The sequence below is a fragment of the Megalobrama amblycephala genome, linkage group LG11 (genome assembly GCF_018812025.1).
Source record: "Megalobrama amblycephala isolate DHTTF-2021 linkage group LG11, ASM1881202v1, whole genome shotgun sequence".
Classification (NCBI taxonomy): Eukaryota; Metazoa; Chordata; class Actinopteri; order Cypriniformes; family Xenocyprididae; genus Megalobrama; species Megalobrama amblycephala.
In genome coordinates, this window is record NC_063054.1 from 27,474,345 (window position 1) to 27,489,868 (window position 15,524).

Below are 15,524 nucleotides of genomic sequence, written 5' to 3' on the forward strand. Positions count from 1 at the left end.
AGCATTGTATTTTCCAAGTATAAAAAGGTAAAACAGTTAATGAATTCAGTGATGGAGATTCTACCTTGAGACTGATGTCTGCATTGGAGGGCAGTTGCAGGATGTGTCCATTTACTACGATGTCTAGCAGAAGCGCTCCATCGGAGTCCAGCCCTCGTGCCACATGGGTCATTCGGAGAATCTCTCCTATAGTCAACACAAATAAATTAAACAAAGAACCCTTTCAGGAAAAATGCAGGTTACAAGGATCACTAAACATCAAGGTGATTTCTCTTACCTGTGGCAAACTCCACCTGAGTTTCACGTCTGAAGATGCCATCTGTGAGAGTGTAGCCATTAACAGCTTCACCCAGCTCCTGTGCTGTGGTCCAGTAAATGGGGTTCAGGATGGAGATCAACTTCCTCATAGCAGAGCCTGGGTGATTTAGCAGAACATATACAAGCACCAACTCAAATTACAGTATTCTTTTTAGTTTTTGTTAGATAATCTTTAAACTACAACCCCATTGCCACATAAAAAATAATTAATATACTGACAAATACTTTAAACTATACATTTTGGCATATTAAATATGACAGTGTTTCTCAACTCCAGTCCTCGGGACCCACTGCTCTGCACATTTTGTATGTATCCCTTATTTAACACACCTGATTTAGATCATCAGCTCATTAGAAGAGTCTGCATGAACTGAATTGAGTGTGTCAGATAAGAGAGACATACAAAATGTGCAGAGCAGTGGGTCCCGAGGACTGGAGTTGAGAAACACTGAAATATGATACATTGCTGCTCGTAACAAAAAGTAGCAGAGACTGACCCAGACTCCTGGGTATATTAGTGATGGTGGCCTGTATAACTCTCCCTCCAGTGGGACTGCTAGAGATAGTGGCGTTGAGGATGGCAATGCCAAACTCCACATCATTAATGTTCCCAATGATACTTCCTCTCGCTTTCTGAGGGCCACCTTAGAGAGAAAAGTAGAAAAGTTTAAATAATGAGTACAATCATTTCTTGTTTAGTAAACTTAAAATCAAGGTCAGAAATTACAGGTGGACTCAGTATTATTTCAAATACACTGTTCGGAAGTTAGTCGGGCTGACACCAACAACAAACGTCTAACCAATCAGCATTAGGGGGGCGTATGGCGGTCGAGGAGACAGAATGAGTAAGAGGGAGATTTGAACATAAGAAAAAAAAAACTGCAGAATGAGAGATGGGACACAATACAAAAGAGCTCAAAAGAATATCACTGGAATGAAGGTTTATGACTGGGCAAGTGCTTTAGGACCTGTGTTTATATTAGAAAAGCTTTCCAGCGCTGGAGAGAGCTAAGTGGGAAGGCCTGAAAACAGACGAGGAAGCTGCTTTGATCCCACTTCTCATGTGAGTAACACGATTTTGATTGTCTGGAGCTGCTGTGCTTTGTATTTACTTGTATTTACTTTTGTATTTACTGTATTGTGTACTGTGCGTTCATTTTTTTGTGCTTCCTTGTTGTTTGTTCATCAACTGTGCTTTATTTTTCGTGAAGCATTTTGTTGCACATCAGCTGTGATAAACAGACATCCAATCTCGCATTGCATGTGTGACAGTGCAGTGCACACTGACGACTGATAGAGACTGTAATGTTTAGCATCATTGTTAGTGCTCTTGCCTTGCATGCCAGCAGCGATCGGGCTGGGGTTCGAAACTGGATTGGGATTGGAGTGAGTTTTAGAGACAGAGCAATGAAGAGAGGGTAGGGTTTCTTTGGGTTGATTTCAAATATAAACAATGTCCAAAAGTGTTGTTCAAAATCTACTTACCGCACTGTTAACCAGTGGTTGGGGAAAGTTGCATAAAATGTGTTTTAATGTGTAGCTAATGTAAGCTAAATGAAAACACTGTGAGAGTTTTCTTTACATTCATTTTTAATCTAAATTCATTACAACTTACTAAGACAGACAGCAGAGAACTGTAAATTCTTATATAAGCCACCAGGCAATTATTAGGCATGATTGTGTTATTATTATGATATTGTATTTGATTAGATTTTATAGATAACAGTCATAATTTTTCGGAATTAAAAATAAAAATAATAAAAATATTAATAAAAAATAATTAAAAATAAATTAAAAATAAAAATAAATTAATAAAAATGGTCCTCAAGACCATGTTAAATCATTAAACAATTTCTTGATGAAAGTCTTGATTAAGAACCATACATAGTTAGTTGTAAATGTACCTGGACATGGCTGTATGTTACATCTTGATAACTGGGTGGAGTCTCCTGGGCAGGGTCGGCCGCTGTTGCTAGGTGATGGATTGTTACAAAGTCTGACACGTGTCCGTTCTCCACCTCCACAGGATGCTGAACATTCACCCCAGGACTCCCATGAACCCCACTTACCATCAACTTCACGCATACATAGACAAAGCACAGAAAGGTCTGAAATCAGTTATGGTAAAAATGAATCCAAAAAGGTCTTCTATATCTGATGTGGTTTGCATCCTCCATTCAAGTTTTTGTAAATCATAATCTTAAATGTAGGTAGCTTTTCTTGTATATTAAATAGTATATAACAGCTATAGAGTGTGGGTATTTGTTGTGCAATATACACTACAGTTCAAAGGGTCAGTGAAATGATTGCTTTTTTTTGCAAGAAATTAACTTTTATTCAGGCGGGGTGCATGAAATTAGGGTTACAAAAAAATGTCTATTTCAAATAAATGCTCTTATTTTTAACTTTTTATTCTAAAAGAAATGCTACTTGAGCACCAAATCAGCATATTAGAATGATTTCTCAAGTATTGGCTGCAGTATTGGCAGATACAAATTCAGCTTTGCCTTCACAGGAATAAATTACATTTTAAACTATATTGAAATAGATAAGTTAGATAAGATAAGCACAAGAAACATCTTTGAAAAATATTTTAAAAATCTCACAATATCAACATTTTGAACGGTAGTGTATGTATGAGTGCTATACCAGGGCAATTGGCTGTGTTGCACTTCTGGATTTGTGAGTCTGAACCAGTACACGCTCTGCCTCCATTCGCTGGTCGAGGATTGTCACATGTTCTGTAGCGACGCATTTGTCCACCGTTGCAGGTCCTGCTACAACTGCCCCAGCTGTTCCATGGGCCCCAGTTACCATATACTATGAAGAGAGATTATTTGTACTTTTAGCCTTCGTCCTTACACCAATATGTCTGTGTGTTTACTATATGTGAAATGTCTTTACTCACTGGGACAGGGTTCATTGTTGCAGAAATCAATGTGGATGTCATTTCCCTCACACTGCCTTCCACCATACTGGGGGGCGGGGCTTGCACAGATACGTGTCCTTTGCCTCGTACCGCCTCCACAAGAAACACTACATGCCCCCCAGCTTACCCAGGATGACCACTTGCCATCCACTGTTGAAGAGGAGAAGAAAAGACAAGTCTTTTTAAATTTACACTCACAACGTTCCAAATTCATATGAATTTATACTTAGATATATTGGATATTTAGAACATCCAGCCAAGAACAGCTGTTTAATTTCACAACATTCTCATTTCTGAGTGAACAATCTCTTTAAATAAAAATAATAATTTTCACCAGAATGCTTACCAGGGCAATTCCTCTCATTGCACACTTGTGTCTGTGTGTCAGGTCCTTCACATGATGGTCCTTCAAATGAGGGTGGAGGGTTGTTGCAGAGTCTGAGTCTTGTCTGCATCCCTTTGCCACATGTTTCACTACAAGGGCTCCAAGGCAACCAGGCACCCCAGTTCCCAGCCACTGACAGATAAGAAGTCAGTCAGATAGATATGCCCATGCGAAAGCAGGAGAAGATATGTTCCTCCACTCACCTGGGCATGGCCTTATACTACACATGATGGCCTCCACTGCTTTTCCCTCACAGGCTCTGCCCCCATGTTGGGCAGGAGGATTACTACAAGTCCGCACCCTAGTCCTGTTACCCTGACCACAGGTACGAGAGCACTCCTCCCAGGAAGACCACTCGGACCAATTACCATCCACTATGGGGACAAAGAGACAGTGTGGAGCCATGTTTATACTGTTCTCCAAGTTTTTATATATTTTTGTTTGTTTGTTTAGGAGAGATCTTGGTGAGTACAGTCAAAATTCATGTTTAAAAATAAGCACTTAAATATTCAAAAATATACACTACCGTATGAGTTGGTACATTTTTTTTTATGTTTTTGAAAGAAGTCTCTAATGCACAAGGCTATATTTATTGGATCAAAAATACAGTAAAATTGTAAAATATTATTACAATTTAAAATATAAATATCTCTTTTAATTTGTTATATTTTAAAATGTTTTATATATATATATATATATATATATATATATATATATATTTTTTTTTTTTAAATGTAATGTGTAAAAGGGATGAAAAGTAAACTAATTTACCTGGGCAAGGTTTGCCTTGACAGCTGCGAGTTTCTGTTCCTGAACCAATGCAGTGCTGTCCTCCGTTCGCAGGAAATGGGTTATTGCACTGTCTCAGTCTCCTCTGCACTCCTGTACCGCAGGAAACACTGCAAGCTCCCCACTCCATCCATTCAGAGAAACCTCCGTGAACTGCGAAACACACACAATTCAATTGGCCATTATAATACATCTAACTGCATTATAATCCGAATACTTGCTAAAGTCCGAAGCTCACCTCGAACTGTGAGGGTCACGCGTACCAGCACGGAGCCTAACAAATTTCGGGCCACACACTCATACTCAGCCGTGTCCTCTTTCTGAGCACTACTGAGCCGCAGAGAACCATTATTCAGTGTGGTTATGCGCTCGTTACCCAACAGGGGGCGCCCCTGACGGGACCACTCAATGACAGGCACAGGCTCTCCCTCTGCTTGGCAGTTCAGCACCACTGTGGAACCGGCATCTACCACTGTCTCTACTGGCTCTACAGTGATGGTAGGAGAACCTATGGAGAGATCACTGATGTTATAACAGTAACACAAGCAAGGGCTTTTTTTATATAAATATATCATAATTAAGGTTTTTATTTTCTGTGCGAGTATTCTACGTGATTTTAAATAACTTTAAATGATTCATTTTTGTTTTGAACTGTAGACTTACTCTGTAAGGTCAGTGTAACTGTTCTCTCCACCACTCCTGCATCATTTGTGGCGACGCACATGTAATTTCCAGCATCTTCGCTCTACAAAAATTACAAATTGATCCCATTTATTATTTATGAATGTTACAAAAGGATAAAAATACAAAACATCTGGAAAATTACACCTGGAATTTTGTATCCAGGATTGATGGCAAACATTGTGTACCCATATTAACCCTCTTGTATTGTTGTAAAAATAATGCCTATTTTGGTATCTAAATGAAAAATAACTTATTACACAGCAGAACAAATAATGCATATTAGACTCAGGTACGCACTTAGACTCTTTTTCAGTGCAATATAATTTGTTTTGAAATATGATTAGCATTCGGTTGCATGAGTTAAAGAAATAGTATCTTCTGGAACTACAGTGGGGTGAGTAAAAAATGCCAACATTAATTTTTGGGTAAATCATTCCTTAAAAAATGATACAAATGCAGAGCAGTTTATATACTTTGCATATGTGCAGCTGTATCTGCTAATGTAGTGTGCAGTCGGGACTGTTGTGTTGTGTTTGTGTACCACTGTGCCATAGATGGCTAGAGATCCGTTGTCAAGCTGACGTATTCGATTGCTTATCTGGACATTGACGCCCTTTTTGGTCCACTGGAATGTGGGCAGAGGGTCTCCTCGCACCTCACAGTTAAGTATGGCATTCCCTCCCAGGGGCTCAATGCGATTTGAATGAACATCTCCATCTATTATTGGTGGTTCTGGAGAAATTGGACAAGAGATTCAAGTTTTTCACAATGGATTTACTTTTGATTATACAAGCCATCGTATAACAGAATTCCAGATGTTTACCTTTAACATAGACAAATCCCAGAGATTTGATGGATCCTACGCTGTTCTCAGCCATGCAGGAATAAGTGCCTGAGTCGTCTTTACTCACACGCTCAATCACAAGCTCACTGTGGCCATTGATATGATCATACTGGGCTGTGGGCAGAAACAATACTTTCCTGATTCTCACATAGCCTATTGACACGTGCAGCATAACTAATAGTGATAGGGTATGCAATTTGGGGATATTTGTAGGCTCAATTAAAGGGATGATCAATACCAGGGATGATATTGTTGTTGAATGCCCATGTGATCTTGGGTGGAGGGATGCCAGTGACGCCGCAGGTTAGCAGGAGGCGCTCTCCCTTGTTAAGAGCCATATCCCCCAGGAGCTCAGTGAAGGCTGGATGTGTGTGGATGGACAGACCAATGGTGCGACTGTCCTCCCCAACTGAGTTGGTTCCGACACACGTGTACCTCCCAGAATCCTCAGGCTACATACACAAACTGTCACAATATGTAAACACTCTGAATGCAAGCAGTTTAAGGATTGGGACTCTGACCTGTGCAGTGTCTATGAGCAGCTCTCCTGTGGGCAGGATCGTGTATTCCCCGGTGGTGTCAGTAAGTGCAATATCATCTTTCTCCCAGGTGATAGTGGGCTGTGGGACCCCGTCTGCCACACAGGTCAACAAAGCTTGGGTGTTCTCCACCACGGACACCTCTGACTCTCCTACACGGATGGAAGGAGGTACTGAGGTAGAGAGGGAGAGGAAATAAATAAATACATGTATGCCATTATTTATTATTATAATACTAATTTACATAAATAATATGTTTTAATATTAATATTATTATTAATAACATAAATCTACAGAAGAGGATTAGGGCCAAGCAATAATAAAAAAATAAAACCATCTTGAGATTAAAGTTGTTAAATTTCGAGAAAAAAGTTGAGATAAAATGTTGAGAATAAACTCGTTAAATTACGAGAAAAAAACTCAAGTTAAAATAAATGAGTTTATTCTCAACATTTTATCTCGACTTTTTTCTCGAAATTTAACGTCATTTTTTTCCTCATAATTTAACGAATATTTTCTCGTAATTTAACAACTTTTTTCTCGTAATTTAATGACTTTATTCTCAACATTTTATCTCAACTTTTTTCTCAAAATTTAACGAGTTTTTTCTCGTAATTTAACGAGTTTATTCTCAACATTTTATCTTGACTTTTTTTCTCGAAATTTAACTACTTTAATCTCGAGATGGTTTTATTTTTTTATTATTGCTTGGCCCTAATCCTCTTCCGTATAAATCAAATAATGATAAAAAATTATATTCTACCAAATAATCTACTTAATAAAAGTTATTCTACCAGATCGTCATGATTATTATTATTCATCACATAAATCATAAAGTGATTTTTTTTTTTTTTTTTTTTTTTTTTAGATTTATTTTTGGTGTTTTTGCCTTTATTGTGATAGGACAGGATGTAGACAGGAAGTGAAGTGGGAGAGAGCGAGGGTACAGGATCGGGAAAGGACCACGAGCCGGGACTAGAAATTGGGTCGCCCGAAGCGCAATGGTGCTATATGTCGGAGCACTGCCCACAAGACTATTGGCGCTGACATAAAATGAATTATTATTACTAATAAATTATTATTAATAATTACATACATCAACTAATTAAAAATAATAACAAAAAGATTCTACCAACATTCTACTTAATATTATACCAATATTTTACAAAAGTTATTCTACCAGATAATCATGATTGTTATTATTAATCACATAAATCATAAAATAAATAATTAATATTATTCATAATAACATCAAATTATAATTAAAAATAATTAAAAAAAAATTCTACTAGTATTTTACTTAATAAAAAATAAGTTACTCTTACCAGATTATCAATGCACAATATTATCAATCAGTTATTATATTTATCATTTCATCCAAATCAGCAAATTATTCATGTTATTCTTATCATTAATTACATAAATCAAATAATGATCATTAATATAAATATAAAAAAAGATTCTATCAATATTATACTTGATACAAAATAAACGTTACTCTATCAATGCACTAATAAATATTATCAATTCATCCGTCCATCTCAGTTTTCCCCTAAATCACTCTGTACAGTGAAGCCATTTATTCAATCCAATCCATCTGCTTCAGCATCCCTCTGACTCACTGTGTACAGTAAGGCTCATCTCCAGACTAGTGGTTCCAGCCACATTAGCAGCAGTACAGGTAAATCTGCCTGTGTCTCCAGGTTGGGCAAAGGCGATCTGCAGCGCCCCTGTACTGAGGACCCGTTGGCGCACAGACTCGCTCAGCGGCTGTCCGTCCTTGTACCAGGTGATAGAAGGAGTGGGGAAACCCTCTGATTGGCACTGCAGAGTTACAGATGCATCTAGTGCCACAGTGTACACCCTGATGTCAGATGTTATGACAGGGGGCACTGTAAGAGAAGTGGAATTGATAACATTTGAGATAACCGTTTTCCACAGACATCTTAACTTTCATCACAGCCTATGTGTGAGCCTAACCTTGCACTCTGAGTTTGGTTTTTCCTAGTGCAGTGCCTGCTGGATTCTGAGCCACACACATGTAGGTTCCAGAATCCTCGACTCTGGCTTTAGAGATTTGCAGACCACCATTGGGGAGCACTGTAAAACCATCTCCTGATGATGAAAGGTATTAAGTTGGTGTTCATAATTAAACTTAAAATTTTAGTTTGGGGTCAGTAAGATTTTCTTAAAATAAATTAATACTTCTATTTGCATTAAATTGATCAGAAGTTACAGTAAAGTCTTTTACAATGTTAAAAAAAAAAAAAAAAAAAAATGCTTTTTTTCATATTAATCCTGAAAATAATAGTTTCCACAGAAATATTAAGCAACACAACTGTTTAGACATTGATGAGACATTCACAGAATTTTTTAATTTTTTTTTTTTAAATAATGACCCCAAACTTTTAAATGGCAGTGTATGTAATACAATATAATAAATTACAGAATAATTATATACATTAATTAAAATAATTAAGTAATTAATTAAATGGTACTGAATATATGAAAAGCTTGCTTTCACCTGTGGTAAAAATGTTGATGCCCTCTTTCTGCCAGGTGATAGTTGGGCGAGGGGAGCCCGTTGCTCTGCAGGGCAGGGTCACATGATTGTTCAAAATCACATCCAGTGTTGACGGGTGTGACTGTATCACCGGAGGTTCTATTAAATGTAAATGCACACAATTATTCATCACAGAAATGTCCAAATGACAAAGATGGTATAGAGAGAAATGAATGTGGAGCCTCACATGGGCATTTGTTATATATGATCTTATTAGACAAAAATAAAATAAAGAGGCATGTTTAAAAGCATGTTAGGTTTAAGTGTTTCTGCATATCTCATACCGTGTACTGTGAGCTGGACATGTCGGTGTGCGGTGCCTGCGGCATTCTTGGCCACACAAGAGTAACGGCCTGAGTGACTCAGATCTGCAGCTGTGATCTCAAGAGGACCTGAGAGAAACCAAGGAAAGAGAAATGCATCATTTAGATCAACTTCAAACTTCAATCGTTCCTTTTTTTCAAACTGTAACTACATAAAGCTAACCTGACGGTAGTATTATATAGCCCTTTGCATCTTTAGCTAGTCTTAATCCATCTTTGCTCCAGTATAGGACAGGATGAGGCACTCCGGATGCAGTGCAGCCAATGACCACCGGGGACAGTCTGCTCACCACAAGCTCTGTGGCCTCATCAGCAATAGAAGGAGGAACTGTAGAAGGAAATGAATATTAGTTCCTCTTGAAATGTGCATTAGCAGAGTCTGAAATTGCATACTTTCCTAATATATATTTAACAGTATGTCAAGTCAATTCAAGTTAGTGAAGTGACGCAACTGATACTGGTAGGTCACATGACAGTGACAACATGGCGAATGTAGTACGTCTGGATTACATTCAGACTATATAGAAATATAACATACTTTTTAAGTGCCCGCAAAGTAAATACTTTTAAAAATAAGTACCTACTTAGGAGAGTATGCAATTTCAGATGTAGCTACACATTTAGATGGATGTCATATTTGGCAGTAGGGATTCACCATGTACTGTCAGCTGAATGGCTCGGCTCTCCTGGCCTGCCTCATTGGATACAACACACTCGTACAGTGCTGTGTCCTCTACTGTAGGTGCGATGACAACCAGTGAGCCCGAAGACAACAGCCTGAGGACAGATTGCAAACTGATTAACTGGACACAATCATGAATCACAAGTGTCTTACTGTGCAATGTTAAGCATCAGGGTCATATTGTGACCCAAACCAGGAGTAATGCTTATTTGGTTGGTGATACAGTAAGAGGTGATAAGAGGAGAGGGAGGAAACCTGGCTGAACCTGTACATATTCTGGTTCTGGTCAGTGTTAAGAGCTTTGGTGTTTTTGGTCCAGCTGACTGAGGGTTTGGGGATGCCGGTGGCCTCACAGGATAGCGTGGTCTGGACGTTTACTGTCACAGTGATGTTAGTGGGACCCTCGGCGATAGAGGGTGGTACTGGAGTAGGAGAGAATATTTGTGTTTACTGTATATCGGGACATTTCCTTGGACAAAGAGCCAATATTTTAAACAGTTGATTAACAAACAATAGCTCAAGCAAGTAGAGCATGACTCTAGCAATGCCATGTTAATGGCTTTGGTGCCGAGGAATGCACAAATTCATAAAAATGTATAGCTTGAATTCAGTGCAAGTTGCTTTGGATAAAAGCATCTGCCAAATGCATAAATGCATAAATGTACATGAAAAGACTGAAAATACAGGACTAAAAATAAATACTTTTAAGTTTAAAGGTGCAATATGTAATATTTTCTGTTCACTAGAGGTCGCTAGAGGCCTATTCACATTACTGTAGTATGAAGCAGAGCAGGACCGAGTGTTGTGGGAGATGAACGAGGCCGCTGGAGCGATTGCACGACATACACCGTGAGCAGTGGGGCTTTTATTATGCCACAGTCGCCGGCGCCGCTTCCGCTTTTCAGATCATGAGTATGAGGTAACACTGCTCTGTTTATCATATTAGATACATTTGAGTGTGTTGAAAATGTTATGACGTTACTCTGTGCGTTCGCTCGGTGGCTGCTGTGAGACACTTGTTGCACACTGCAGTAAGCTAGATCAATATTAGAATATCATATTAAATGCTGGATAGCTTGTGTTGATAAATGGCATGCAATTAATTTTAAAAAGTATTGTATGATGGAGAAAATGCTGTATTACTGTTACTAAAAATAAAGCTGCATCTGATTATGCTATGTTAGCTACTTTACAAAATAGTGTTTTTCTCTGAGGCATGGTAAAGCATGGTACTCGCAAATAAACTAAACGTGTTGAGCTCTATAAAAATAATTATTTTTCTGTCTATAAATATATCAAAACCGTTGTTCCCTTCCCTATTAAAACATGTAATATATTAAAGCGTCTTTGGTATTTCCATGGTTTCTACAAAATAAAACCGGAAACCGAGGGTAACACGGGTATGATGCAATTGACAGACTCCTCACACGTTAAAATTGCAATTTTCTCGCGATTTACAAATAGTTGGAAACATTTGGGATGTTGTAAGTACTCAAGTGAACAAAATATATAACACTGGCCTAGTGGTTTTTGGATATTTTACTGCAAAATTCTTAAATATTGCACCTTTAAATTTTCATATTTAATTTAATTTCAGCTTTATTTCGATCACTGAAAATTATTTTTAATAGTTTTTAGTTTTAGCTACAACACTGGTTTTTATCGTATTTAATGTATGTACAATTACAGTATTACATGTATGTCAAGACTCACCATAAACCTGAAGATCTACTCTCTTGCGCTCTGTTCCCGCCTGGTTGGTGGCCATGCAAAGGTAGCGGCCCGTATCTGTCACCTGGGCTGAGAGGATGTGGAGTGAGCCATCCTCACCAAACCTGTACCTAAACGTATAGGGCGTTTGTTATTTCCCATGAACAAAACAGAGTTATGAAATGCTCTGAAGTGATCTGTGCTGCTTACCTGGGGTTGTTTCCTGCCAGGATGGATCCATGCTTCCTCCAGGTAATGCGTGGGGCAGGTACTCCATTCACAACACACTCCAGAACCACTGGTTGATTGATATGAACCAACACAGACTGAGGACCATCTTTTATTGTGGGAGGGACTGCAGAGAGAATGTTTATATAAGCACATACATATGCTCATACACATAAATAAGCCCACAATACATTTCCTGCCTTAACATAGGTAGAAATTGCTGGTCACCATTGACACTAAGGTTGAAGTGGCGTCTGGTTTCTCCAGCAACATTGCTGGCCACACAAGTGTACTGGGCACCATCTCTCAGCTCTGCATTGTTGATCTGCAGATAACGACCGCTGGACAAAACACGCACTCGTGGAGACATCTGGAGAAAGCATTGTGAAAGCTATTTAGAGCTACATATACCTGATTTAAAAAAAAAAAAAAACTTTGTTGTCAGATTTTTAAAAAAAGAAATTCATACTTTTATTCAGCAAGGATGCATTAATTTGTTTAAAAGTGACAGTAAAGACATTTATAATGTTACAAAAGATTTCTATTTCTAATAAATGCTTTTTTTTTTAAACAGCACAACTGCTTTCAACATTGATAAGTTTTTGGATACCTTCAGCGGTGCTCCATCTTTAAGCCAGGTGAGGGTTGGAGGTGGAACTGCATCTGATTTACATTCAAGGGTCACTTGTCTGTTTTGCAGGACAGACACATCTTGCACACCTCCGTCTCCAGCAATGTTGGGTGGCACTGTTGAAAAAATTTGTCGTTTGGCAAATTACTGTAAGTGAAGTGACATTTTATATTGATATAATGGGAATCTTTGTAATTGCTTTTAAGTCTCACCATGTACTCTGACAAGAAACTCTTTATCATCATCTCCAGCAGGGCTGGTGGCCAAACAGGTGTACCTTCCAGTGTTCTCCACCTGTACAAAGATGGGAGTTAACACAACATGATTTAGGAACATGTCACGCTTGTGGCACATTGAGCAGCATGGGAGAAAAGTTAGGAACATTAATGGTACTGCCCATTTTGACACCACATTTGTAGTTTTTACCTGAGCAGAAGCAACTCTGAGCACCTCTCCATCTCTGAGGAGCCGTATGCTGTCTGTCTGAGGCAGCGGTCGCCCATCCTTCAGCCAGGTCAGTGTAGGTAAAGGTATGCCATCAGCCTCACAAACCAGCTCCAAGACATGATTCACAACCACAGAGACCTCAGCAGGTACACCAGAGCCATTGATATGCGGTGGGTCTGAGAGATGGGATAGATGTCCATGAGTCTGTGACAGAAGGAATCAATTTGGTCTTGTTTCATTTTGTCGCTCTTTCTCTCACCCAGTACTTTGAGGCTGAAGTGGCGGCTTGCGTCTCCAGCCTGATTATGTGCGGTACAGGTGTAGCGTCCAGTGTGGTTGACTCTCGCATGGGAAATCTGCAGGGTGGTGTTTTGATTGAGGAGTGACAGGTGACCATCTTTAGGCACCGCTGCACCATTTCTCAGCCAAGTAATGGTTGGACTGGGCGTCCCATCTGCAATGCAGATGAAAGAGGCCGTATTTCCTCTCACAACTGTTACTTCTTCGGTGCTGTCTGCCCCGTCCAAACTGGGAGGAACTGAGAAGAATGACACAGTAAATGTATGGGTTTAATACTTCATTGCATTATCAGACAAATTTTTATATATAATTAAAATGATTATATATGACCTACATTTTATCTCTCAAGAAAGTACAAACCCGATTCCAAAAAAGTTGGGACACTGTACAAATTGTGAATAAAAAAGGAATGCAATAATTTACAAATCTCATAAACTTATATTTTATTCACAATAGAATATAGATAACATATCAAATGTTGAAAGTGAGACATTTTGAAATGTCATGCCAAATATTGGCTCATTTTGGATTTCATGAGAGCTACACACTCCAAAAAAGTTGGGACAGGTAGCAATAAGAGGCCGGAAAAGTTAAATGTACATATAAGGAACAGTTGGAGGACCAATTTGCAACTTATTAGGTCAATTGGCAACATGATTGGGTATAAAAAGAGCCTCTCAGAGTGGCAGCGTCTCTCAGAAGTCAAGATGGGCAGAGGATCACCAATTCCCCCAGTGCTGTGGCGAAAAATAATAGAGCAATAGCAGAAAGCAGTTTCTCAGAGAAAAATTGCAAAGAGTTTGAAGTTATCATCATCTACAGTGCATAATATCATCCAAAGATTCAGAGAATCTGGAACAATCTCTGTGCGTAATTGTCAAGGCCGGAAAACCATACTGGATGCCCGTGATCTTCGGGCCCTTAGACGGCACTGCATCACATACAGGAATGCTACTGTAATGGAAATCACAACATGGGCTCAGGAATACTTCCAGAAAACATTGTCGGTGAACACAATCCACCGTGCCATTCGCCGTTGCCAGCTAAAACTCTATAGGTCAAAAAAGAAGCCATATCTAAACATGATCCAGAAGCGCAGGCGTTTTCTCTGGGCCAAGGCTCATTTAAAATGGACTGTGGCAAAGTGGAAAACTGTTCTGTGGTCAGACCAATCAAAATTTGAAGTTCTTTTTGGAAAACTGGGACGCCATGTCATCTGGATTAAAGAGGACAAGGACAACCCAAGTTGTTATCAGCCCTCAGTTCAGAAGCCTGCATCTCTGATGGTATGGGGTTGCATAAGTGCGTGTGGCATGGGCAGCTTACACATCTGGAAAGGCACCATCAATGCTGAAAGGTATATCCAAGTTCTAGAACAACATATGCTCCCATCCAGACGTCGTCTCTTTCAGGGAATACCTTGCATTTTCCAATATGACAATGCCAGACCACATACTGCATCAATTACAACATCATGGCTGCGTAGAAGAAGGATCCGGGTACTGAAATGCCAGCCTGCAGTCCAGATCTTTCACCCATAGAAAACATTTGGCGCATCATAAAGAGGAAGATGCGACAAAGAAGACCTAAGACAGTTGAGCAAGTAGAAGCCTGTATTAGACAAGAATGGGACAACATTCCTATTCCTAAACTTGAGCAACTTGTCTCCTCAGTCCCCAGACGTTTGCAGACTGTTATAAAAAGAAGAGAGGATGCCACACAGTAGTAAACATGGCCTTGTCCCAACTTTTTTGAGATGTGTTGATGCTATGAAATTTAAAATCAACTTATTTTTCCCTTAAAATGATACATTTTCTCAGTTTAAACATTTGATATCTATGTTGTATTCTGAATAAAATATTGAAATTTGAAACTTCCACATCATTGCATTCTGTTTTTATTCACAATTTGTACAGTGTCCCAACTTTTTTGGAATCGGGTTTGTACACAGGCAGGTTAACTCACCATACACCTGTAGGTGGTAGTGTCTGTTGTCCACTCCAGCTCTGTTGGAGGCCACACAAGTATAGCTCCCACCATCTGAAACCTGTGCACGAGCAATGCTAACACCAAAAATGACAATCAGATGTCTAGCATTTAGAATTATGAATCATGCTGTCAGCTCCATTCTGGATGGCCACCAGCAAAATGT

At 39.0% G+C, this 15,524-nt stretch overlaps 1 protein-coding gene across 2 annotated transcripts in view; it reads right to left on the minus strand.

Annotated features, from left to right (window-relative positions):
- The window catches only part of hmcn1 (hemicentin 1), a 91,628-nt gene that overhangs the window by 8,017 nt on the left and 68,087 nt on the right, over positions 1-15,524 (minus strand). For both annotated transcript variants that reach the window (XM_048207102.1, XM_048207103.1), the window contains exons 67-96: positions 15,338-15,435; positions 13,332-13,610; positions 13,052-13,248; positions 12,838-12,919; positions 12,605-12,741; positions 12,223-12,364; positions 11,977-12,121; positions 11,770-11,897; positions 10,322-10,478; positions 10,030-10,151; positions 9,538-9,702; positions 9,336-9,443; positions 9,013-9,150; positions 8,469-8,603; positions 8,111-8,380; positions 6,471-6,661; positions 6,188-6,401; positions 5,929-6,063; positions 5,647-5,837; positions 5,085-5,166; positions 4,660-4,929; positions 4,404-4,574; positions 3,836-4,006; positions 3,594-3,764; positions 3,227-3,397; positions 2,968-3,138; positions 2,223-2,393; positions 816-962; positions 278-415; positions 65-186 (exon numbers count right to left, since the gene is read on the minus strand). In XM_048207102.1, coding sequence (XP_048063059.1) covers positions 65-186; positions 278-415; positions 816-962; positions 2,223-2,393; positions 2,968-3,138; positions 3,227-3,397; positions 3,594-3,764; positions 3,836-4,006; positions 4,404-4,574; positions 4,660-4,929; positions 5,085-5,166; positions 5,647-5,837; positions 5,929-6,063; positions 6,188-6,401; positions 6,471-6,661; positions 8,111-8,380; positions 8,469-8,603; positions 9,013-9,150; positions 9,336-9,443; positions 9,538-9,702; positions 10,030-10,151; positions 10,322-10,478; positions 11,770-11,897; positions 11,977-12,121; positions 12,223-12,364; positions 12,605-12,741; positions 12,838-12,919; positions 13,052-13,248; positions 13,332-13,610; positions 15,338-15,435 — 4,819 coding nt within the window. The remainder of the gene's footprint in view (positions 1-64; positions 187-277; positions 416-815; positions 963-2,222; positions 2,394-2,967; positions 3,139-3,226; positions 3,398-3,593; positions 3,765-3,835; positions 4,007-4,403; positions 4,575-4,659; positions 4,930-5,084; positions 5,167-5,646; positions 5,838-5,928; positions 6,064-6,187; positions 6,402-6,470; positions 6,662-8,110; positions 8,381-8,468; positions 8,604-9,012; positions 9,151-9,335; positions 9,444-9,537; positions 9,703-10,029; positions 10,152-10,321; positions 10,479-11,769; positions 11,898-11,976; positions 12,122-12,222; positions 12,365-12,604; positions 12,742-12,837; positions 12,920-13,051; positions 13,249-13,331; positions 13,611-15,337; positions 15,436-15,524) is intronic.